The following is a 26,390-nucleotide window of genomic DNA, read 5'->3' on the forward strand; positions in this document are numbered from 1 at the left end:
TGAGAATGTGATTCTTGTATGTGTCCAGATCTTTGTTCTCTCTCTTCCTTCTCCTCCTCCGGCCTATGGCTTGGTAACTAACTGAGGTGCCTTGGCCCGGGGGCGGGGTATAGGAGGGGGACCTAGTGCATCCTGGGAGGCTGAAAGCTTAACTCTTTGGTGCCCTGCGACTGACGTCACACCTATACCCCAAGGTATCCTGTGGAACCCTATGGACTTCGTAGAAATAGAGATAACAAGGGTAAGTTCTTACCATATCTCATATTTTTTCATAACCTATTTCACAGAGTTGTTATAAGTGATTTTTTTTTTTTTTTTTTTTCATGCTTGCTAAAATGTAATTCTGAATGCAGTGCATAACTTTAGAAATGTAGCTTTCAAGCAGAGTAAAAACTATGCATTTTCCTGTATGGATTTCCCTGTGCATGTAGCCCTGGAAAGTGTGAAAAGTATTCTGTCCGAAGCACTGGAACTTCAGTCTCCAGGAACTATCATATAGAACCAGCATGCCTTGTGTCCTGTGTACATGTACATTCCTGAACCACCCACATAACCTTTATATGCTATTCAAATTACCTCTTCTCTACACAGTTCACACAAAACTACATCCACTATGTTCTTTTTCTGCAGTCACACAACCCACTGGCCCCAGGCCAACATTGCTGTGTGACTGGATCATGTAGACCACCAAGGTCCTCTACATATTGCAAACTGACCCAGCCAATTGCAACCATTAAACGCATGTATCAAATTCCTGCTGTATAGGTTGTAACCTTGTGAGCAGGGCCCAGGGTTCTGTTATTATGCAGTCTCATTTTATTACTGCCTTGTTCCCAACAGAATATGCTGGTGCTACAGTATATAAATAAATTCTGATAAATGTGCGGCGGGAGCATCATAGCTCCATCCACTGGAACTTAGTACAAGGAATATCCTCTTAGACCCATATCTTCTCCCATAAATAATACAATAGGTTAGTTTTGCCATATAAGTGTTTAGTGAAGTGCTATTGTAATAAAAAAAGAAATCTTAATGCACACTACTAAGGAAAACTAATAACAAAATGGAACAATAAGATGGGGGAATTAAAATGTTTATGCATATCTTTACACATCCCCCCCCCCCCCCCCCCCCATACCTTGACTGCGAGACCTTAATGTGTATTTCCATTCTCTGTGCAGTCCATGTGCAGCTATCAGGGTTCTCTGCAAGAGGCAGCTGGCCGCAATGCCCTACTCACAGAAGACGTCATCTCCACATTGCTTATAAATGCATGTTTTCCAAAATATAGAAAGCCCTATTTAGCCTGAGAAAACATACAGGATGAGTCACCCATATCCAAATATTACAAAATACATAATTATTTTTAGCATGACTGAGATAGTGAAACCTTTTGCTTTATGATGGTCCAATGTACACAAACTTTTTTTAAGGCACAATTATTAAAAATATTGTATAAAATAACCTTGAGTGTATAAGGGGTATATAAAACATAAATGCAGTCTGTGCTTAGATTTGGGTCCCATTCCCAATATATCTCATTATGGTATGCAAATATTCCAAAATACCCCTGGTCCCAAGCATTTTGGATATGGGAGACTCAACCTGTATTACATGTGTGACCCAAGTACTAAAGCATCACACTGATCAGACAAATACTTGGATCAAAATATTACCCATGACAAAAACCTGGAAAGTGTTACTGCTGATAATCTGTGGTCATATGGGGTCATGTTTTATTTGTGGCTTTGTAGCTAGTAATAGCAGATGACCCCATTTTAATTGGTTATGTATGCAAAATCCTTGTTTTCTGTGCTATTGTTTAGCAATGTGGAATCAATGCCAATGATGTAAAGAAACTGGAGGAGGCTGGGTTTCATACAGTAGAGGCAGTTGCTTATGCCCCAAAGAAGGAACTCCTTAATATAAAAGGGATTAGTGAAGCCAAAGCAGACAAAATCCTGGTAAGTCAAAATGTGGCTTCTTATTTTATTCTGCAATAGATTTACTATTTTCTAGAAGGACTTGTATGTTTTATGTCCTGTGTAAAAATATTTGTTTTACTTAGATGTAGCTAGGTTGGGTTTTTTCATTTTTGCTGATTTTTGTGCTTTGCTTTCTTGTCCATGTGATCCCTGTGTAGGGGATGTAGTCAGGAAGCCGACGGTCTAAATCCCGACCGCCGGCTTCGCGACTGTCATATCCCGGCAAGGTACTAAAGACAGGCATCGAAAACTCGACGCCTGTCATCAGACCTACGCGGATTGCTGTGAGATGTGACTAAAATTTTCGTCTGATTACGTTATATTTGATTTGTATGGGAAGCAATATGTTAGTGGTATTTGATTCATGGGTTACCTAAATGAAAATTACAGTGAGCTGTGTTCAGGGCTGGCCAGACCTTGAAACAGATTTTAGTGTATACTGGATGTGACCGCTCTATTGTCAGATCAGTTCAAGCTGGGGGGTGGGTCACCTTTCTGTGTGTGCTTATACTGACTGGGCCTGATTCAGGGTTGCACACAAAATAGCTGCATTTGTGTTTTTTTTTACCATTCTGCGCATCCCTGCAAATCTTAGTAGCTACTCGGAGTAGCGAGAAAGTCAGTTGCATTGTCACTTGCGACTTAATGGCTGTAATTGAGCGACAACTGGACTTTTGCACTTGGCATAAATTTGCTGTGGGCATGTAGATGGAATTGCGGCCTGTTCAGAGGTAAGCGTACAGTAAGACTGGCAATTTCAAACTAATCTTTTACACCCAAGAAAGGGCTCGTATACGTCCTTGCTGATAATGACTGCTGCTCTCACAAGCAAATGCCTGGGGATGGGGCAGCCAGCCTTGAATACAGATAGAAATATGCAGCTATTTCAAGCACACGATGCAGCCACTTAGTACTGTAACAACAAGTCCTCTGTGTCTGTGCAGCTGGATGAAGCAAATCCTTTAAATCACATGTACACAGAAAAACCTTAAATTTTTCAAAAATAAAAAGGTTACCAAGCGCCAAGGGAGAGTGTTGAACAGTTAATAAGACACAACGCCAGATGTGTAAACAGCTGCCCACCACCTGGGAGTAAGCCACCACTCCCAAAAGGCACAAGGAGTGCCAAAAACTGCAATGTGAATACAGGTGGAATGGCGCTAAATGCACATACTAGACGTGTAATATAAAATACATGAACCATTTATTGACATAGTAAATGAATAAAAGATGTAGATATCAGAAATGAAAATGACATAAATGAATTGCAATGCATAAGTAATCTACATCAACTGAACTCAGAAAACATTATATGCTTCATTCTCCACATATGTTGCAACTGGACACTTGTAATTGGGCAAGTGAATATCTGTTCAAAAAGGGGAAAGTCTGACTCCAAAAGTATATAAAAAATGTCAAGTAGGTAGCACAGGAATAGCGAGTCACTGTAACAAGGCAGCCGCTGGTAACTAAATAGCAATATATATGCCCATGTACTAAGTGAGTAAATGGCAGATGAGTGCAAGTGTAAGGTCACCAGCTGTATGTAAAAAGTCACACTGGCAGCTGGTCCATGTCAGCAAATAAAGTGGAGACACCGCTCCTGCCTGTGAGCTGATCGCTATAATTACCTTCTTCCCGGCAATGGTGGTTTACCTCTCCAGGTAACAGATGTGGTGTCAGTATATACATTTGGAGTCAGACTTTCTCCTTCTTGAACAGATATTCACGAGTCCAATTACAAGTGTCCAGTTGCAACATATGTGGAGATTGAAGCATTTAACATTTGTTTTCTGAGTTCAGTTGATGTAGATTATTTATGCATTGCAATTCATTTATGTCATTTTCATTTCTAATTATTCAAATATCTAAGAATTTAGCTCAGGCTGTTCAAATAAAAAAAATTATATTTGCTTTCAATGCGCCATTCAAGTTTTCCCCCATATCTGTCCCACACTGCACACTACGCTTATTGGTTGGGTTTCAGCATCTGGACAATTCCTTCTGTTGATTTTCTGTTTTAAATGCAGAGATTTTTTTTTTTTTTTTTTATGTTCTTACAAGGTACTGGCCTTTGTGGCATATAATCATGTTGACAATCAAAAGGTCAACACCTTTAATGTTGACATGGTTAAAATGTTAGTACCTGCAAAATGTTGACAACAGAAATTTTATGGTTTAATGTTAAGCTTTTTGCAAGATACCAAGACAGAAAGAAAAGTTGTCTGTTTTGTGGCGCACAATAATGTTTCTTATTGTAATAAAAAATCAATCTTTATTAGGTGTGCAATAAAACGCCCCAAATTAGAACAGAATTCAGCGAAATATGGGTTAAAATCACAAACCGATAAGTGTGTAATAGATTGAAAATGTTAAATAAAATCAAAGAATATCCCTGCTGTGTGTCCTCATTATTACTATTTTTATGAAAATCTATATATAGATCTTTAGGGCTCTGGATTAGGTTTTTCACTATATTAAAATCAAAATAATAGTCAACCTTATTTAAATTATAAAAGGGTTTATTGTAATAAATATAGATCGAATGTAAATCACAAGGTTATGTCCTTACAATATAATAATCAATGTGGTCCTAATACCGGTATACAACAAGAATAACAACAAACATAACAACATAAAACATAAATGGAGTGGCAAAGTGCTTGAAGTCTATTATGCCACCCAAAAAAGTAGATATTAAATGATATAAAAATCAGTACCCAATTTCTGTATTGGGAAAAGAATGTCCTATAAATGTGAGCAATGGTACCTTCCAATAAATAAATATTGAGGGAGATATCTAGGTCTCTGCCTCCGGGATCTTGAGATCTGATCCGGTATATCCAATAACATTGGTTGGTTTACCTTGCTGTAACAGATGGGTATCCTTTGCAGGAGTAGTCGTAGATGTAGATAGATGTGATGTCTACCGGCAGACTATCCCTTCCTTGTCCTCCTTGTCCAACGTTTCACCCTATGATAGGGCTTCTTCAGGAACAAACAAATAGAGAAGTACTCACCATCTTCTTTCATCTACTTATACTGCTTGATTTAATCACAACACGCTTCAGCTGTGTCCTGTTACTTCCTATTACTTCCGGTCCTGGCTGGCAGGTTAGCGTATGGTTGGCATCCCTCCTGTCTCTCCATACCTCCTCTGGATAACGATTGGCTAATTATTTGACTGATATGTATAGTCGCGAGTAAGCCATAAGGCTACTTACATAACCGGTATTGGATGGCGCCTGCACGTGTTCGCTAGCATACGTGTAGCCTCATTCTGGGGCTGTTCCTTTACTTCCTGTCTCTGGTTGGCGGCTCTACATTGTCTCTTCCGGCTACTTGTGGTTGGCGGTTCCATGTGAGCGAACTTTTCCCTCCGAATCTATGCTCCTGGCTTCCGGTTTCTTTGGTTGGCCGAATCACGTGATAGTTAACTTCCGGCAGACGTTCTCATCTGCTGTTCAGTGATTCTCATCATTCTTATGCATAACTTCCGGTTCCGGATGGCATAAAGAGATAACAATCACCGTTTCTGGTTGGCAATCAGTGGTTTGATATACCCAGTTAATCAAATTATAACTTACACAATCAGACACATATGACAATTACAAGCATTTAACAGTGCATAAATTCATGAGTCTGTATTAGATAAAAATAAATCAATAAATATATATATATATATATATAAAATATACACACACACACACACCTCCAAAGGCCGGCACTCACTTGTATACCACATGTAATATGTGTACTTGCCTTGGTGCCCTCCCCGGGTGCTGGCAGCTCCCCGATAATATAGACCAAAGATGAAACAAATGTTGTTTGTGTGTATGTGTTGTATCCCTGAGGAAAATCTCCAATGTAGGAGATTGAAACGTTGGAATAAAACAGTCTCAGTACGTTTTTTTTGGAGTCCTGTGAGTGCCGCCTGTTTCATCTTTGGTGTATGTATATATATATATATATATATATATATATCTCTAAAATCCTCTATGGGCGCCCCTGGTATAGACGTTAGAGAAAGAATTCAATAAGGGAATATTCCCTGATGAAAATATATTTTGTTGGTAAATATCGATTTAATCCTTTGTCTCACTAGATACTTATACTACCCTATTTGAATTTGGTATATCAGTAAGAATTTTTTAGAATAAAAAACACTTGATTCATATTTAGTTATTTTAGAAAAGGTGCGATCTCTACATCAATATTCAAGCCTTCCGTGGTGAGGGTACCGAGGTCATATATCATCCTCATTTCTTCTTTACACAGTTTTTTGTTGTAATCTCCTCCTCTCCATTGTATGCTTATTTTCTTGAGGCCTACAAAATACAGGTCCTCAGGATTGCTATTGTGGGCTTCTTTAAAGTGTACTGGAATGCTGTGTGTAACCTTTTTGTTCTTAATATTACATAAATGCTCTTGAATTCTTTATATGTAATTTTCTAGTGGTTTTCCCCACATATTGGAACCCACATGGGCATTGTAGTAAATAAATTACACCCTTCGTGTGACAAGTAATTTTGTCTATAATTTAAAAACTTTTTCCATTTGTTTTTTATATTGTTTTAGTAGCTTTATGCGTTCTACTTTTTGTTTTTTTACATGCTGTGCATGTTCCACAATTATAGAAACACATGGCATTCGAATTTAACCTGGAATCTGCATATTCCTTATTGTTATTTACTTCTTTTAAATGACTTTTGACAATCATTGTCCTCACTGTTGGGGCTCTTCTATATACTATTTTTGGTTTAATAGTTAAAAATTCTTTAATCTCATCATCATTTGTTAATATATGCCAATGTTTTTTTAGAATACTTTCTAGATTCTTGCTTTGTCCAGAAAAGTTAGTTATGAAAGTGATCATCTCCTCTTCTTGTTTGGTTTTCTTTCTCGTCTTGTAGTTCAAGAGTTCCTTTCTATCCAAGTTCTCCATTTTCTTTAATTCTGTTTTCAGGAATTCTTCGTAATCTTTTTCTAAGAATTGATCCAGCAGTTTCTCTGATTACTCTTTAGATTATATCTATTTTCTTGAACAGTTCCTCTTTACTCGTCTGAACTGTCCACTTGGTATATTTTTAAGCCACATTTTGTGATGATTACTCATAGCGTTCAAGTAGCTATTACAGTCTACTGGTTTCAAATACGTTTTTGTTTCTAGTTTCCCATATATATATATATATATATATATATATATATAAAATATATATTCAAAAAGTTTACTGATGCTTGGCTCACTTCACTAGTGAACTCTAGGTTCACGGAATTCTCATTAATCTTTTTCATAAAGGAGTCCAAGTTGTTCCTCCCCTCCTTTCCAGATGATAATTATATCATCTATATATCGTGCCCATAATAGGAGATCTTCCACATATTGATTACTTGTCCATACATTTTCTTTTTCCCACTGTGCTAAAAAAAGGTTTGCATACACTGGAGCGAATTTTGTCCCCATCGCTGTTCCTTTAACTTGCAGAAAAAATTCCTCATTAAACCAAAAGAAATTTCGTTGTATGATGAACATCATACTTTCTATAATAAAGTCAATTTGAATAATGTTAAGTTCTGATTCCTCCTCTAAAATTCTTCTTACATTCCTGCAGCCGATGGTATGATCAATACATGTATATAAGGACTTTATATCACATGTTACTAAAAGGTACTCTTCTTTCCAGGTAATTTCATTCAGTATATTTAAAATTTGTGTAGTATCTTTCAGATGTCCTTTCTGTTTTACTACCAAAGGTTGTAGGTATTGATCTATGTATCCTGATAAATTTGCTGGTAATGATCCTACTCCTGCAACTATAGGCCTTCCCGGTGGGTCCACTGGGTTCTTATGCAGTTTCGGTAAATGGTAAAATACTGGCTATTCTGGGTTTTTTATCAGTAAATATTCATACTCTTTCTTCGCTAGAATACTTATTTCCCATCCTTTCTTTAGTATTTTTTCCAGTTCCTTTGAAAATTCTTTCGTAGGATCATAATTTAATTTTCTATATGTTTCTTCATCACTTAGTAAATTGAGGGCTTCTTTATCGTATTTCTCACGATCCATAATCACAATGCCCCCCCCTTTGTCTGCTGGTTTAATTACAATTCCCTTGTTCGCTTTTAAGGAGGCTAGAGCTTCTTTTTCTTTTTTAGTGATGTTCATCTTCTTTATTTTTTCTGGAATTCCCACATCACTAAAAAAGAAAAAGTATCTAGTGCAGTGTTTCCCAACCTCGGTCCTCAAGGCACACTAACAGTCCAGGTTTTAGAGATATCCATGCTCAATCACAGATGGTTAAATCAAATAACTGAGGTACTAATTAAGACACCTGTGCTCAACCATGGCTATCCTGAAAACCTGGACTGTTAGTGTGCCTTGAGGACTGTGGTTGGGAACCTCTGATCTAGTGAGACATAAAGGATTAAATCGATATTTACCAACAAAATATATTTTCATCAGGGAATATTCCCTTATTGAATTCTTTCTCTAACTTCTATACCAGGGGCGCCCATAGAGGATTTTAGATTAGTGTGTGTGTGTGTGTGTGTGTATATGTATATATATATATATATATACATATATCTTTTTAATGAACTTTTATTATTGTTTTTATATTATTTATTATCTTTGAGTGATTTTGATATGTATAGTTGATACTATTGTTATATCTGTAGTCTAGACCTATTTATAATATATACCATTAAAGAATTACTATTGCTATATATATATATATATATATTCACTTATTTTTATCTAATAGAGATTCATGAATTTATGCACTGTTAAATGTTTGTAATTGTCATATGTGTCTAATTGGGAAAGTTATAATTTGATTAACTGGGTATATAAAACCACCGATTGCCAACCAGAAACGGTGATTTGTTATCCCTTTATGCCATCCGGAACCGGAAGTTATGCATAAGAATGATGAGAATCACTGAACAGCAGATGAGAACGTCTGCCGGAAGTTAACTATCACGTGATTCGGCCAACCAAAGAAACCGGAAGCCAGGAGCATAGATTCGGAGGGAAAAGTTCGCTCACGTGGAACCGCCAACCACAAGTAACCGGAAGAGACAATGTAGAGCCGCCAACCAGAGACAGGAGGTAAAGGAACAGGACGGCAAGGAATAGCCCCAGAATGAGGCTACACGTATGCTAGCGAACACGTGCAGGCGCCATCCAATACTGGATATGTAAGTAGCTTTAAGGCTTACTCGCGACTATACATATCAGTCAAATAATTAGCCAATCGTTATCCAGAGGAGGTATGGAGAGACAGGAGGGATGCCAACCATACGCTAACCTGCCAGCCAGGACCGAAAGTAATAGGAAGTAACAGGACACAGCTGAAGCGTGTTGTGATTAAATCAAGCAGTATAAGTAGATGAAAGAAGATGGTGAGTACTTCTCTATTTGTTTGTTCCTGAAGAAGCCCTATCATAGGGTGAAACGTTGGACAAGGAAGGGATAGTCTGCCGGCAGACATCGCATCAATCTACATCTACGACTATTCCTGCAAAGGATACAGCAAGGTAAACCAACCAATGTTATTGGATATACCGGATCAGATCTCAAGATCCCGGAGGTAGAGACCTAGATATCTCCGTCAATATTTATTTATTGGAAGGTACCATTGCTCACATTTATAGGACATTCTTTTCCCAATACAGAAATTGGGTACTGATTTTTATATCATTTAATATCTACTTTTTCGGGTGGCATAATAGACTTCAAGCACTTTGCAACTCCATTTATGTTTTATGTCGTTATGTTTGTTGTTGTTGTTGTATACCGGTATTAGGACCACATTGATTATTTATATTGTAAGGACATAACCTTGTGATTTACATTAGATCTATATTTATTACAATAAACCTTTTTATAATTTAAATAAGGTTGACTATTATTTTGATTTTATTGTTGAATTTGTTGTTGAATATACTATATGTGGTATAGCGCTGGAAGGTATTTGTTTGGGGTGTATTGATATTTGAAGAGGGTAAGGTGAAGTGTACCCTCCTACGTCCTCTTACTTCCTAGCAGCATAATACACATATATAAGAAAGAGGTTCTCTAGTATCGAAGTGCAGTGTTCACTCCTGTATTATCTTTTCACTATATTAGTTTGTAATAGCGACAATTTCTATGTCAATTTACACCATATTCGTGAGATCCCTCATATTGGGGCAATTAGAAAAATATTGTAAGGTTATGATTCCTTACTTTGATAGTGATTTACACTTGGTAAATGTCATGACATATCCATTATTTCTTATTAGACATGTATAGGTATATTCTAGGTGGTGTGTCAATTTAGTTCACACCTCCAATTCCATCTTTATACCATTCAACAGTATGGTTTAATTCCTGATAATTAGTATAGGAAAAGCCTATATTGTCATTCAATGTGCATATAGTGTGTGTGTGTGTGTGTGGAGATTTGAACACGCTACTTAATCATCCGTTACGGTGTGTGACCACCTATATTCATGTCCCAATATAGAGCTATCATTATATTTCCCTTAATTGGTTTAACAGTCAGATGCACCAAGGTTTTCCATACATTTACCAGAGAGTCTATGAAGTGGATTTAATCACAAAATTATGTCAAATTAATATCAATGAATAATCTCTCAGCATTTATTAATCGCCTTAAGATATTGTCTGCGGCTTATTTATTAATTGTAGGAACTTTATTTGTGTTTAGTATCCTCTTATCACAGACCTGCGATTAATACTTTTTATATTAATTTCTATTGTTCCTCCTATGTACTTATTCCTTACAGCCAGGGCCAATGCTAGGGTGTTCGGAGCCCCCTGCAAATTATAAATTTGCGCCCTACCTCGCAGTTTTTTATAAAGAAACAGCGCCCCATAGACTCACTTCGCAAAAATGGGCGTGGTCTCACAAGAAAGGGGCATGGTCGTACAATAGTACCCCCGATTCAAATTATGCCACACAGCAGCACAATCTTATTCAAATTACAGCACATAAGTGACCCTTATTCACGTTACAACAAACAGTAGTGTCCCTTATACATAATGCCCTAAGTAGTAGTGCCCCCTTATACAATATTTGGACACAGAAAACGACATTCCCCAGCATACCCTTGACTTCCGGTTCCGATTCTGCACACGCGACTCACCATTCTCAGGGTCACTGAGCATCCGCACGGACGGCGTAACAAGGCGCGCACTGTGACAAGCATCATCCGAACCAGTCTTCTCTTTTGTGAGTTGAGCCACCAAACGGCGGCGGTGGATGGCCGAGGACCACGTGACCTCACGGGAGTTGTTGTTGGTGATCCTGGCAGCCCAAAGAAGGTGACTTGTCCATCCATCGGAGACACATAGCGGAGAGGAAGATGAGAATCAGGACCACAGGGTAAGTTGTCGGACCGGAGGGCACGGGACGCCGCCCCTCCAGAGCGCAACACCTGCATCTTTGTTGTTTAATATCAACAGATCGTGCATGACCTTTAATTCTTTCTCCGATTAGGAGCAAGAGGATATTATTTGACTAATTTTGTCTTTATACATAGGGGACAGTATCTACACCCAGGTCTGTCTCACATCACCTCCAATCAGGAAACTGAAATGTAACTACCCCCCCTATTTCATCTCCACATCCATCTCCCCCCAACCTACCCCTGCACCCTACATTTGTTTCTTTTGCCCATCTGCAGTTGCACTAGGGATAAGGAAGCTTTGTGACTGTCCTGTGAACCTAATCTTTCTGCTGCAAACACAAAAACCTGATAATTGTTACAATAAACATAGAGTTTTTGACAATTACTCTGCTACTAGCTTCTTTCTCATAGGAAATAGGGGTGTATATATACTTATTTATCACCACGCACAAGCAGGTCAAGCGCAGGTGCTCGTAAATCATATTTACTCCATATTGCAAAATAGGGGATTTGGGATAGACCCCTGAGTACCAGCAGCTGACACAACCAATCAACTGTGCGCAGGTTCTAAATAACCCATTTATAATCCCCCTTATACAATGCCCATAGCAGTAGTGCCCCTGATATATAATGCACACAGTAATAGTGCCCCCAGTAGTGGTCCCCTTATACAGTGCCCCAAGTAGTAGTACCACCTATACAGTACCCCTTGCATATGACACTCAAAAAGGAAAAACCCACTTACCTGAATTCCCGCCACTGTCTGCATCTCCGTTCTCACGGCCCGCTCAGTACTACGGGAGATAGGTCATGACGTCTCTCCGACCTCCCACTGTGGGAGCCGGAAAGGCAGAGCTCATGAGTGAGCTCCAGCCCGGCTCCCTCCCGTGGACGCAGCCGCCAATGAGTCTGTCTGACTCTCATTGGCTGCTAAAACACACACCGCCGCTGGGTAGTAGGAGTGTACTACCCGGCACCTGCAGCGGTGTGTGTGTGTTACTGTATAGTGCAGACCACACTCACTGCGGTCTGCACTACACTTAAGAGGTGACCTCAGCAGCATCTGCAGGGAGAATGCTCTCCAGCCTGTTGCCTCCCTGCAGTGCAGGTTCTGCAGCTCTCCCCAGTTTTAATATTCTAGCTACAATCTATATTTGCTGGACAACTCCCTCAAAACACTCCTAATTGTGGGGATTACATAGTATCATAACCTCTTCCTATCTATATGTCCTGGTACATGACAGGTCCCACACTATAATCCTGCTATTTCCACATAATTGCAACATCACAGGAATTGTGTTTAGGAATAATATCTTTCCCCAGTGTTGGTATTACAGCTGTGGTCTGTGTATTTCAGAGCCCTGCATGTATATAATCCTGATGACACTGTAATCTAACTTAAATTGTGGAGATAATAGGATTGTAACGTGATATCCGTCCTGTATTAGGACGTGTGTATGTGAAGGAGCTCTGGTGATACATAATCTCAACAAACAGCAACATTGTTTCTATGCAGGTCTCTGAAACACACAGACCGCACTTGTGATACCAACACTGGGGAGAGCTGTGTTATTCCTAAGCACAAGTCCTATGATGTCCACACTTAAGTTATAATAATAATATTATTTATATGGCGCCGCAAGTGTTCCACAGCGCCTTACAAAGTACGTAAACAGGTGACCAGTGACTTGCAGTACAATACAATACAGGACAAGGACATGGATAATACACATTGCTACATTAGCGACCATAACACCCACCTAGGCAGCAGAGCATAAGCAACCAAGTGTTAGGTTCCCTAGTGGGGAGTAAGAAGTAGATTAAAGTAAGGGAGGGAGAAGATCAAGAGGGTAGAGGGCCCTGCTTGTAAGAGCTTATATTCTAAAAGACTATAATACTGCTATGTACCAGGCCATATAGATAGGAAGAAGTTCTGATACCAAGTAAGACATCATAACCTTACAATATTTTTCTAATTGCCCCAACATGAGGGATCTCACGAATATAGTATAAATTGACAACATAGCGATAATTTCTATTACAAGCTATAATAGTGAAAAACCTAATCCAGAGCCCTAAAGAAATATAATATATATATATGTATATGTGTGTATATGTTCATGAAAATAATAATAATGAGGACACACAGCAGAGAGATTCTTTGATTTTTATTTCACGTTTTCAGTCTATTATACATTTATCTGTTTCTGATTTTAACCCATATTTTGCTGAATTCTGTTCCAATTTGGGACATTTTATTGCATACCTAAATAAAGATTGAATTTTTTTATTACAAGAAACATTATTGTGCGCCACAAAACACACAAGTTTTCTTCCTGTCTTGGTATCTTGCAAAATGTTTATACATTTTTGTCACTTGGCCACACCCCCTAATCAATAAGAATAAGAGGTTTTCTATTCAATATTAATGTGTGCAGATGTACCTGTTCCTTTGTTTCTTATGATTAATGTTAAGCTTAAAATTGGGTGTCAACATTTTTATGTCTATGTAATGACTGTTGACATTTCATAACATACTGAAACTGACCTTTATGTGTAGCTTCTTAATGTGTTTGTTTTTAACACTGCTAGTAATAAGTAATAGAAGTTTGTATTTTGGGGTAATTGAGAGACTTTGGCCCGTATTCAATTTGAAGCGAAAACCCGAAAAATTTCATTTTCGCCTGTTTCAATTATCCCCGTATTCAATTTCAAAGACTTTTCACAGGTGCGAAAAGTCTGTTAATCAGGGATAAGTTTTCTCCATGTAATACATGGCGAGAAAATGTGCAGAATTGGGGTTTTGGGGTGCAGGCTTAAAATAGCCTGCACACCTTGGACTGTCCCCTAAAAGTTCTGTCAAATTTTTTTTTTTTTTTTTTTAAAAGTCCTCGGGACACCACAAAAAAAGTACTTGAAATTTGGGGGTGATTTAAAAGAAATGGGGGACAAACTTCTAAAGTAGCGAAATTGATTCCAGAGGGGTTCCCAAGTATGCGGCAGGTGTTTTCATTGCGGGTGGTAGCAGCAGGTGCATTTTTGAAGAATAAAAAAAAAAAAAAAAAACATTTTAGGGACTTAAAAATACGCTTCCACCCATTTTCATGTACCCCAAAGTTGATGGGCATAGTTATTTTTCCCCCAAAAAATAGTTAAATGCTATTCTTCATCTGTTCTTCAAAGCCGCATTTATGTACCTGCCGCGGCTATTTAAAAACCTGACTTCCCTTCAGCAGGCAAAAATGGGGATACCCATAGTGATCCCCCATGTCTGGACATCTTTAGGGGGGCCAGGTTGATTTCCTGAAAATTTACAGGACTTTTCGCCTGTTCCAGTTTCGCCGGGTCCAGTTTTCGCATCCTTACAAATTGAATACGGGAATAAGCGGGGACGCGCGTGATACTTTTCCTCCAGCAAAACAGGCGAAGTAGGCGAAAAGTCCGGACTTTTCACCTCAAATTGAATACAGGCCTTTCTATAAAATGTAAAATGCCTTTTTGCGTTGTTAATACCTCCTCTTTTTTGCAGGGGTATGGAACTGTTTTAAACTTTGAATGTCTTTAATCGAGTAGCGCTACAAAAAAAAAATCAGAATACATTTTTAGATGCTCTCTGAGACATAAATGCTGCTTAATGGTTGGTAGGAGGTACTAATAAGAGGGTTTTAGTACAGAGAACAGTGTGCAAAGTGCTGCACAGCCAAGAGAAGAGTGTCTGCAGATAATTCCTTTTGTAGTTGCTTAGTTTGATGTTTGAATATTCCAAGTGCGGGTTACTTTGACACAAAACTGCTGCAGAAGTGGATGGTAATAGCTGTGTGAGTGTTACCTCAGTCATTTTGAAGTCGATAGATAATTGTGTGCATATGAAAACGTGTGTGTGTGTATGTGTATATGTCTATATATATATATATATGTATAATTATATATTTTTTTGTTTGTTTGTTTTCTGCATCAATAGTTTTATTCAAGCTGTATTGTTAAAACTTTAAATCTGCATTTCTGTCATCTTCAAGGCAGAAGCTGCTAAACTTGTTCCCATGGGATTTACTACAGCAACGGAATTTCACCAACGGCGCTCTGAAATCATCCAGATTTCCACAGGCTCAAAAGAGCTGGACAAGTTACTGCAAGGTGCGCACACTTTCCATTCCAATAAAATCTATTGATTTCATATAATTTCATAAAGATTTACAATATTTCCACAATCACTCCTATTTGCATTACATTCATTTGTTGAGAATTTTTTAATTGTTTTGTTTTTAAAAATTCTTTTTTATTTATTTATTTTATTTTTGTACAGGCGGTATTGAAACAGGGTCAATCACAGAGATGTTTGGAGAGTTCCGCACAGGAAAGACTCAGTTGTGTCACACTCTGGCAGTGACATGTCAGGTAAGCATTTCAACTGATACAAGAGACTTTTAAAGTACCTAGCCTAAAGATTGTGTATGTTCTGGTGCAACCAGGTTTCTGGATACATGTAGTTAAACCACACAAACAAATATCCCAGCTAAATAATGTTTATTACACAAACTTATTTAAAGAATATACCTGTAATAACACTGCACTTAGCTGTGGATGGTGACATTTTGGGATGTAAATGTTCAAGCTCTTGTTCCAGGAGCCTCCGTCTCAATCTGGAGCTCTAATCTGTATGTAACAGGCACTTCTGCAGTTAAGTCCCATGGTGAGGTTGCAATGAGCTATCCTTTTATACTCTGTTCTAAATCCTAAATAAGCATTTGAGGTATAAAGTGCAACTAGAAAATATACAAGCATACTAATAGACAGTAGGGGGCAGTGTTGCCTCAAGCATAAGCAATATTATAATTTACAATTATTTACCTGGATTAGATTACAAGGTTCTTGGATTTGTTTACAGGGTTCCAATACTGACTATACTTTCAATGTAAACCCTTATCTGTCTGGTCACAAACAACCAGACAGCGATCTTTGGGACTGATTCATTATGGATCGCTATTGTGATCACAGCAGTGATTGCGCACGCAGTTGTGTTGCAAAATATGCTAATGTCTGCTACTGCTCAGCCGGCATAGAGACGCCCACTACCGCTTTCTCACATCTGTAAGACCTTGCAATCCTGCGTATACATCGGTATCATCGGACCCTCACACAGAATTACAGCAAATCTGCGCGTCTCAGAAATTGTCTCATCACACGCAGTGAGTACTCAAGCTGCGAATGCCGTTGCAGTGGCTAATTTATGCACGCCCAGGAAACTGTATTCAAACAGACAGTCATGCCTGCGTTTCTCCAACCACTCCCCCGTCATCACCACCTAAACACTGACGTTCTGTCACTCACTCTGCGATGGCTAGGTGCGATCACAATGCTGACAAGAGCACATGCAGTATGCACCATCGGCCGATCTGCGTTTGCTGTTGCATTTGCAATCCGTTTCTGGCCCTTTGCCCTTTCTTGTGAAACACACTTCTGAATCACCTTCTTGTATTAAAATATCTAAATGTATCATAAAAGATACCATTTTGTATCCATATGACAGCAGTGTTTGGAAAAGTTATTGCTAGTTAGGTAAATATTGCATTGAATTTGTCCAAATAAGACTCATGCTGAAACCTAGTTTTATTTCTAAATTATCGTGGAACTTCTGCGATTTTTAAGTATCCATATCCCTGCTATCTGCAAAGGGGAACTAGCAGGGACAGTGGTTGCAGTAACTGCTGTCCCTACAAGTTATATCCACATTGTAGTAGTCTTAGATGTTTTTGAAAGAATGGGAGAGTTTTATTGATTATTTGGTGTAATCCTTATTTACATCTTAATCCATTACAGCGTGACAGCCACAGGTGCCGTCATTTCTGCTTGCCCCCTCCTGATCCTGAGGAGGCGAGCAGAAATGTGTTTGGGCGCCGTTACCATGACTTTAGACTGGTTTAGCGGTTATACGCAGCTAAACCCGTTCTAATTGGGCACGACAAGTGTGATAATTAATGGGTGCCGAAAAAACAATCGAATTGCAACATTGCTCATCCATTAATTGTCGCGCCTTAAACAATTAAATTGCCCCCTGTAGATTTTACAGGCAGTGATACAGAATGTTAGTTGGCCCATCACAGGTGCATGCAAGAGCGGTGCTAATCTAGACAAGAAAAAGACGGAAAAAAAAATCCCTCAGCACACTGCAATGGACCAGCAAAAGAGATCTACAACCTACATGATGATATAAATGCAGAAATCTGTTACATACATTTGCAATCATATGCTAAGCCTCTAGCCATGCCAAGGTGTCTGTTCTAGTGGTCCTACACTACATGATAAAAGCACCACTTTGGGTCATTCATTTTTCTAACTTAAGAGCCAACTCACCTGGAGACACTCTAGGATCCTCCAAAATGGCACTATAAGGATCAGCATACTCTCCAGCTGCTGACTCCATACATGCCTCTCAGAACAGTGATACACTCAATGGTTGTTACTCAATTTATTGAGTTCACAGGTGGATGATGTAAGAGAGGGGGTCAACCTTTGATGGGCCAATATATTACCATTCTGTGTATCGCATTTATAGAATCTGGTTGCTATCGGTAATGCCTCCACTTGGGCTCTTTAGAAGGTCTGATAAATCTCCCCCTCAGTCTCAATGATAACATCTAAAGCTGGGTGAACAATATGCAGATGAGATAAATGCTCTGATCCTCAGAATGATTCTGATCATTGTAAACCCTGTAGACTCAGAGCTGCTATAAGGGTCAGTGTGTACTTCTATGTGATTGGGAGGTCGGACCCTTAATTTTTAAGCAGCTCCTAAGATGTGACCTTCCGATCTGACTGTTGCTGGAGCGTTTCAAGTCCTCTATCGCTTTACACTCCTGCATGCACATCTATACATATCAGGCTAGTCAGCGGCTATTTGATCAACTCAATAATTGCATAGGTGAGAAGAAATTTACTCCTCATGAACTGTAAGTTTATCCCTGATAGTGTGACAATCCCTCAGTGTCATGTTTGCTTTGTTGTTATAAGCAAGATTCAGAGACACATTCACATATCCAGGAAACCTTAAAACACGCAGTTTGGGAAGAGCACCAGTGAGTGTGTGGCAAAAGTTATAATCGGGTTTAAATAATTATAGATGAGATTTCCTTTGACTGGAGAGAGTTAAGGTCCCCACATTCTGTGAGCCTACATGCAGGTCTGAAGAAGTAGTAATGAAAGATTGGGGTGTAGGGAGAGTGTGATAATGAGTTCATCCTATTCCTGTAGCAAAAACCGCGGCTAATGGTATAGCCCAATAACCATTTTTGGAGAGAAGTTTTCACTGGTGAAAACTTTTTGGAGAAAAACGGGTTATTGCATCTAATTGGATATCCCCCATAGTGTTACGAGCCAAAACAGAGTTTTTTTCCTAGCTCAGTAACTCGTTATCTGCGCACCCACATATTGCATTGGAATCTTGTGCTTTCTGAGATGTTGAAATTTTATATAAAACTGAGAGTAACACTGGAGAAGATAAGTGGCGTATGTAGTACTTTTTTAGCTTTGTTTTTACCTTTCTGCATTTTCAGCTGCCCATTGATAGAGGGGGTGGTGAAGGGAAAGCCATGTACATAGATACAGAAGGCACCTTTCGACCAGAACGACTACTTGCTGTTGCTGAAAGGTATGTGTTTGTATCTCTTATAGTTTTTGTTTTTTTTTCCCCCAAAATATTGCAGAAAACTGATATTTGCACCGAAAGCTTGCATAATGTACAACTAATTTAGTAAGAAATGGGAAGTAGATCTACACATACTAAATGAATTTTGTGTTGAGATATAAATAACAGCATTTAGGACAGAGCATATTAAACAAATAGAGCAGGTATTCACCTTCAGACCTGGGCCGCTTAAAATTTTATACCCCCCCCCCCTTGCCTAACCCTAGCCCCCCCGATCGGGATGCCAGGCGCCTGTCTCCCGGCGTTGGGGAAATGAGTGGCGTCTAGATATAGACACCGGTCATTTATTCCACGGCGGGATAAAGCAGTCGGGAAGCCGGCTGCCGGGATTCCAGCAGCCGGCTACCCGATTGTATACCCAAATGGCATCTTTTAAAGCATATGAACGTCACATTCTCCTTTTCTTTCTGAAGGCTTTTTTAGCAATAGTCCTCTCAGGTCAGGAAAAGTGGATAATTGGGGATGACTCCCATTATTAAGGTGTCAGCAGTTGGGTAAAATAAAGATTTTTAATTTGGTGAAATTGTCTTTTTAATGTGCTTGATTTTGAGCATAGTCACCATTCTCACAGGAGTGAACGCGGAAAGCACTGCTTTGGGTTTATAAAACCTTTTACTATTCCTTATGGTCTTAGAGTTATGTACCCTTGGCCTAGATATTGCACAGATAGGGGGGGGGGGGGGGGGTGAGTCAATGTAGGATACCATACTCTGTGTAACTACTTAATTATTGGGGTGGGGGCAGTATTTTGTTTGTTTGGTTTTTTTTTTAAATATGATTTTACTTTTGTTATTTTGGATAATATTGATTAAACTAAAAACTAAGTTTGTTTTGGTGTCTTAGGTATGGCCTATCGGGCAGTGATGTTCTTGACAATGTGGCTTATGCACGGGCCTTCAACACGGACCATCAGACCCAACTTTTGTACCAGGCATCTGCCATGATGGCAGAATCTAGGTAATTTCAGTTACTCACTGGCGTGGTAAATCCTTTTTTATTTATTTATTTTTTAATTTTTTTATACCGTTTTGGGGGACACTACACTCCTCCCCTTTAACTTTTATTTGTTATTTCCAATGTTCCCCAGCTCTATGCTGTTAAACATTTTCACCCTATCCAATGAGGGTGTTTTAGTTATTATATATAGAGTGGAGGAGCCTCTTAAGCTCTGCAATTAAAGCTACGTACACACCTATACAATCGTCTGTCTGTTCTTTCGATATTGTTAGTGTACGCACCTTCAATCATGTTTTGTTGGATGAAAACTGGTTTATTCCAAGGATCGCATTTTATGTGCTGTTTTTATATTTATCTGTTTTAACTGGGCCATATCGGACAGAGTGTGCATTGTGTACTCATCTTCAACCTTTCTTGCAATTCTACACCAGCACCGCCTCTGTGGGCGTGCATAATTAAACCATATCAGGTGGCTTTAGTGTTTACTCTAGCTCCGGCGGCAGGCAGGGCGCCGGAGCTAGAGAGGGCAACCTTATGCGCGCGCGCCCGAAAAGGGGCGTGGTCATGAAAAGGGGGAGTGTCTATAAGATGCGTCCCCTTTTCGTCATACTTTGGGGCGTGCCCGGCGCTTACGGACATGCCGGGCAGCCCCCAAGCGCTGCAGAAAGGGAGAATAGATGCCGGGCGCATGCGCCCGGCGTCTATTCTCCGGCGGTGACCGGGACACCGCGTGTTTCTCCACCCGCGGGACACTGCGTCCCGCGGGTGAGAATGGCACCCGCAGGCTGTGAGGGCAGGGCGCTTTTTGCCCTCCTCCTGGAGGGCAGGGTGCTTTTTGCCCTCCAGAAGGAGTGCAGGGCGCCGCGCCCCGCTAAAACAGCCTAGCGGGAACGCTATGGCTTGTTGGGTAGTCCCGTGTACACTTTCTTCCATTATTACATGAAATACCACCATGTTGATGTAAATGTTCATCCTTTTATTTCCCAAAATTGTATTTGGCCTACTGATACTACAATACACTCACTAAAGTGCTCTCTGCTATCAAGCATGGAATGTTCTAATGTATTGAAAGTGGCTAAATGCATACACCCTGTACACCTTTCTTCAGAAGCCATTTGTACTGTATAAATAGCAGAATACCTGAACAAATATTTAGTGATTAGTCAGTACACCTGTGTATATCCTTGGTACAGCAAGTACGATTCTTGCTCCTCCTTTTTTTCCCTAATACCTTGCAGTGTTATCACCGTAGTAGCAACCGTACAAGCTTGAGCCTATTTTTCTATTCAAGCTCATGATGGGGAGTGAAGCGAATGAACGTGTTCAGCCTTCGGTACTCATGTAGAAAATTATTGCACGATTTCTCCACTTCTCCTGTCCTCTTCTGGGAGGTTTGTTTTTGTTCTGTAATCACACCTTACTCCAGCCCATTATGGTAATTCTTGGTGCAGCTGTGAGTATAGCCTGGCATCGGGAATGTGTACTGGAGTACGAATAATATTCTTTCAATATTTTGGCAGCCGGCGATCGAAAGTTGCAATTATTATTGTATAGGTCTGTACCTATGTATCGGCCCTGTGGTCAAGACTTCCGATTGGGAGTTAAGTTGATCCAAACATTGCAACTAAAGAGTGATCGCTTAACTCCTAAGTGACCGGCTCCTGCTCTGGCCAATATGGGTTCCTGACTATAGATAGTTAAGTTTGACAATGTTTAGGTAGACACCAGATGTTGGACATTCAATAGATCAACAGGGACAAAAGGTTGACACGCTAAAGGTCGACACTAAAATGATCGACACGTGTTTTTGTTTGTTTTTTGTTAGTTAGGCACCAGGAGGGAGGGTTAGGCACTTTCTCCGACAGTTAGAATTAGGCACCAGGAGGGAGGGTTGGGGTTATGCTGCCCTTTCACTAGGCGATTTTTACAGGCAATTGCACGATAACGTTGTCGCGATGCGCGCACCCACTGGCCGTTTCCAACATCTTTCATCGGGCAACCATGCTGGTCAACCTGACGATAACGTCAGGTTCAGCATGTTGCCAGATGATTGATTGAGCCTGCACTGAACAACTGCTCATTCAGTGCAGGCTCATCACAGACTGACAAACCACTGCACGATTACAATGTTGTAATCGTGCTGTCGTCTTTTATGGTCTGCTAGTGGATGGGCAGCACTAGAAAATAAAGTCAGCTTTTTGACCCGGTCAACCTTCTTCCATGTTGACTTGATGTGTCAACCTTTTGTCCCTGTCGACCTATTGCCTGTCTAACATTTGGTATCTATCTAGACATTGTCGACCGTTTAACTGTCTATCTTTTATACCACACCCGGCCTATATACCTCCATGGTAGTTGTGCACCCCAAAAGGAATCTGTTAATTATATTTAATGTAAGTACAAACATCCCCTTATTGCTCTAAGGTTTCATTTTGTTTTTGAAAATGTTCTAAATGTTGCAAGCTCTTAAGTTCTCCAAGTCAAATCAGTTTGTTCAAGAACAGATATTAAGAATTAAGCTATAAACTAATAAATAGGCTTGGTGTACAATTTTTGGTTCACTAATGTTCATATCTATGCCACAAACTTGTATAATAATTTTTTTACCCATGACATGCCATAAAAGTTTCTCTCTGCAGATTTGGTTGCTCCCAATATTTGGTTCGGGCTATATTGTTTTCAATAGAAGTCATTACAAAAAAAAAAAAAGTTCCTAATTTTCTCACAGGTATGCGCTGCTCATTGTGGACAGCGCCACTGCGTTATACAGAACCGATTATTCTGGCAGAGGAGAACTCTCTGCACGACAGATGCACTTGGCTCGTTTCCTGAGGATGTTGCTGCGACTTGCAGATGAGGTATGAAGAGTCCACTTGTGCCTTGAGCTAGTTGGAAATTGTAAATATACAAGATTAGTAGTTTGTACACACTCACAAAAATTGTGTACTGTATCTTATTAGTTCAAAAAGAGTAATTCAAAGCGCCCAATAGGTGGCCTGGGTCCTATGTGAATTAGGATATTACTTTTTCTGTTAAGGTCTGCTCTGTCTGGCTGCACTCAGATGAGATGTCTTGGGTACGTGGCAGCAAGGAACTGCACTTAATTGACTACCTAGCCTACACAATCCGCGGTTCTGGAGTGCCAATTTTTAGTGGGTTTCTGATCACAGATCAGTTCCTTGTTGAGCAAAGCAGGCACAGACAGGGTATCTGATGTATGTTCAATTGCCCTCTGAGTAAATGCAGAGGATCAGTGAGGTTGTGAGAACCTGCTTAATGAGGAAGTCAATGGTACTGTAGGATGACAAATTAGTGAGGGATGGTTAATGAATGGTTTCAGGGACTTTTGAAGAAGCATTGGGATTGATGGTTATGGAGGAAAGTGGGTTTAGTGACTGAGGATTGTGGGGCTTATAAGGATAAAGTGGTTACTGATGACTCTGTGGTTGAAATGGGTTATTTATGATTATAATGAGTAGATTATGGAGGCCGAGTGGATGAAGGGAGCATCTGAGAAATGTCTGGTGATATCAAGCTGTCTGCTTTTCATTACGCTGGCTCTGAATAATTACATAAGATTAGTGTACGAGGAAAGAGGTACAGCGCTGTATAATGGTTTGTGTACTGTGTGTGTATAATAGATAGATATATATAGATATATAGATATATATCTATCTATCACACACACACGTGTGTATATATGTGTGTATTGTTTTGACTGAAAAACATGTTGGTTGTGTAGGTTTGGGAGAAATTGTATTGAAGATGTTAATATAGACAACTAGTTGCTGATCACAGGGGTTAAGGGGGAGGCTTGAGTAAGGAATAAATTGGTACAGGAGAGATTGGTGTTATGGGTGGAGCCAAAGTGGCATATTGTACAGGATTCTGGGAGTGCAAATTTATTCTCTTTGGCATCACTGTGGATTTATCAGAGACTGTGCCCACCTACAGTTTATCTGTTTGAACTGTGGCAATTCGTATTGCTGCATAGGGACTTAGATCATTCCTTCATTCACCATACGCCAGCCTTGCCCCTTGCTCACATCTGTGAGAACGGCCAGGAATCTAAGAGTGGTCCTGTACAATCTCCAACCTTTGCTTCGCCCACAATTCCTTCTCTCCCGCACCCATTCGTCCTTTTCTCCCACTAACCTACCGGTGTATGTTGAGAGCGGGTTGTACTATAAATGTTAGCAATTCAAAACTGCATGAAAGGTACACTTTAAGTAGACTTATGAACATATTGTACTATCCGTGTTAAAAATGTCTTGTTCTGCATAACTAACATTAATTATATATGTCTCTTATCAAATACAGAATGCAAATTTACATTACACCACTATTTATTTTCTTTAAAGTTTGGAGTAGCTGTTGTAATTACCAACCAGGTGGTAGCACAAGTGGATGGAGCCGCCATGTTTGCAGCTGATCCTAAAAAACCAATTGGAGGAAATATCATCGCTCATGCTTCGACTACAAGGTAAGGGATAGTAACATTGTCAACAGTTATCAGTGGTTATTGGGGCTTATTGAGAGATGTGCACTAACCCGAAGGTTAACATACATCTCCGATTGTTCCCTTCTGCGCCAGCATAAGACCTGTACTGAGCATGTTCAGTACGGATCCTGCGTGATCGCATGCAGTGTGGCAGTTGACTGCAAGTGATTGACAGTTTGCTGCCATATTTGTGTGGGCGGGGGGTGGTGGCGGCCTCAGTTTCCCAAACATGAGTCACTTAGCCGATGCTGCGTCCAGAACATTAATGCATCCAGGAGGCGTGAGGCCTCTTACTGCATTACCATAATAGTGCAATCGCAGGTGCTACCATAGTCCCCATTGTACCGGGGAATTGCAGTGCCAAAAGTCATATGGAAAGAGATTCAATGTCCTATAAATGCGCCCAAGTTCATTGTGGCTGATCGCACCACAAACGTGCGCGCCACGATACGCTAGAGATTGTCCCCGATCGTGAGAGTGCTTCTCCCATTCATACCTATGGAGACTCAAATGCGTGTCTACGATCGCGGGAGTCCGTCTCACGCCACGCATGGCGCGATTCGCTGTGCTACATACAAGGATGTAGCTGGGCATATCTGTACTTTATATAATAAAATATTTTTACTCTTGTTTGGGTGGAAGCCCTGGCCAAATGTTGTTTACTGCATGCTTCCTGCTAGCCATTTGAACTGTTGACTTCAGGGCGCTAAGTTAGAGGCATGTTAGTAAATGGAGCTGTTGACAGTTTTTGTGTTGTCTACCTGTTTTCAGAGGCTACTAATGCTTGGCTGAATACTGGTAGTGCTGGATTTGTGTGAGTTCGCTGGTCAAGAGGTACATGCAGTTTTGAAATTCAACTGACTCTTAAGATTCCCTCTATTAATTTGAATCTTTCCTGCAGGTTGTACCTAAGGAAGGGTAGGGGAGAAACCCGTATCTGCAAGATCTACGACTCTCCTTGCCTGCCTGAGGCTGAGGCCATGTTTGCAATTAACGCTGATGGTGTAGGAGATGCCAAGGATTGACATTTGCACAATCCCTACTTTCATATCCAGCAAGCTCTTGTCCAATTTCTATGACGAGCAGCCAGCGCCAGAAAAGAGGAAGAGTTATGTAATCAGGATTTTTAGAGCTATAGAACACCTGCCTTTACAGTGGCTTTAAAAATATATATTGTGTCCGTCAAACAGTACAACTAAGATTTTGCACAATTTTTGCACCAAGCTTGGATTAACTCTCCAATGCATTTTCTAGCTGTCCTCATTCCTCATCTGCATTACCAGGTTTCTGGAATACTCTGTCATATACACAACTGTCAAGAACATTGTATTTTACTTTGGTGGCAAAGGTTAAACTAACTTATTCCTGCCTATCTAAGACTGAAATGCAGTGCCATTATACCCTTATAGTTTCTGGGAAAGAACAAAAATCCACATAGCTATTATAGATCACATAGAAAAAGGTAACCACAAGTAAATATCAACCATCAGAAAATAAATCTCAAATGCTCCACTTCAAGCTTTGTAATATAGAAGTGTGTGTGTGTGTGTATATATATATACATGTATAATAGGAATTAATCCTTGTTTTGTGTTTTGTTTTTAGTTCTGTTGTGTAATAAGTTTATATATGGAAATATGATTTGAAAATAAACTGCTGAATTTCAGTCCTTTGGATAACTGCAATGGGGTATCTACCACTGCAAATACATTGTTGGGCTGTAAACAAACTATTTAATGAGTATTACCAAAATGTATGTTTTTTCGGGTGGGGGGAGGTAGGTAATGTTATTGATCACACAGCACTAGGATACATTGTGCTTCTCTGC

General features: G+C 39.8%; 1 protein-coding gene across 6 annotated transcripts in view; it reads left to right on the forward strand.

Moving 5' to 3' along the window:
• RAD51 (RAD51 recombinase) overlaps positions 1–26,106 on the forward strand; it is a 35,874-nt gene extending 9,768 nt beyond the window's left edge. For all 6 annotated transcript variants that reach the window (XM_088464021.1, XM_088464017.1, XM_088464018.1 and 3 more), the window contains 8 exons: positions 1,827–1,964; positions 15,419–15,536; positions 15,706–15,797; positions 18,953–19,047; positions 19,948–20,061; positions 22,790–22,919; positions 24,423–24,544; positions 25,464–26,106. In XM_088464021.1, the coding sequence (XP_088320147.1) occupies positions 1,827–1,964; positions 15,419–15,536; positions 15,706–15,797; positions 18,953–19,047; positions 19,948–20,061; positions 22,790–22,919; positions 24,423–24,544; positions 25,464–25,587 (933 nt within the window). In that variant the 3' untranslated portion in view covers positions 25,588–26,106. The remainder of the gene's footprint in view (positions 1–1,826; positions 1,965–15,418; positions 15,537–15,705; positions 15,798–18,952; positions 19,048–19,947; positions 20,062–22,789; positions 22,920–24,422; positions 24,545–25,463) is intronic.
• The last annotated feature ends 284 nt before the right edge of the window (positions 26,107–26,390 follow it).

Source organism: Taudactylus pleione, unplaced genomic scaffold (genome assembly GCF_031769625.1).
Source record: "Taudactylus pleione unplaced genomic scaffold, aTauple2 ptg001562l, whole genome shotgun sequence".
NCBI lineage: Eukaryota > Metazoa > Chordata > Amphibia > Anura > Myobatrachidae > Taudactylus > Taudactylus pleione.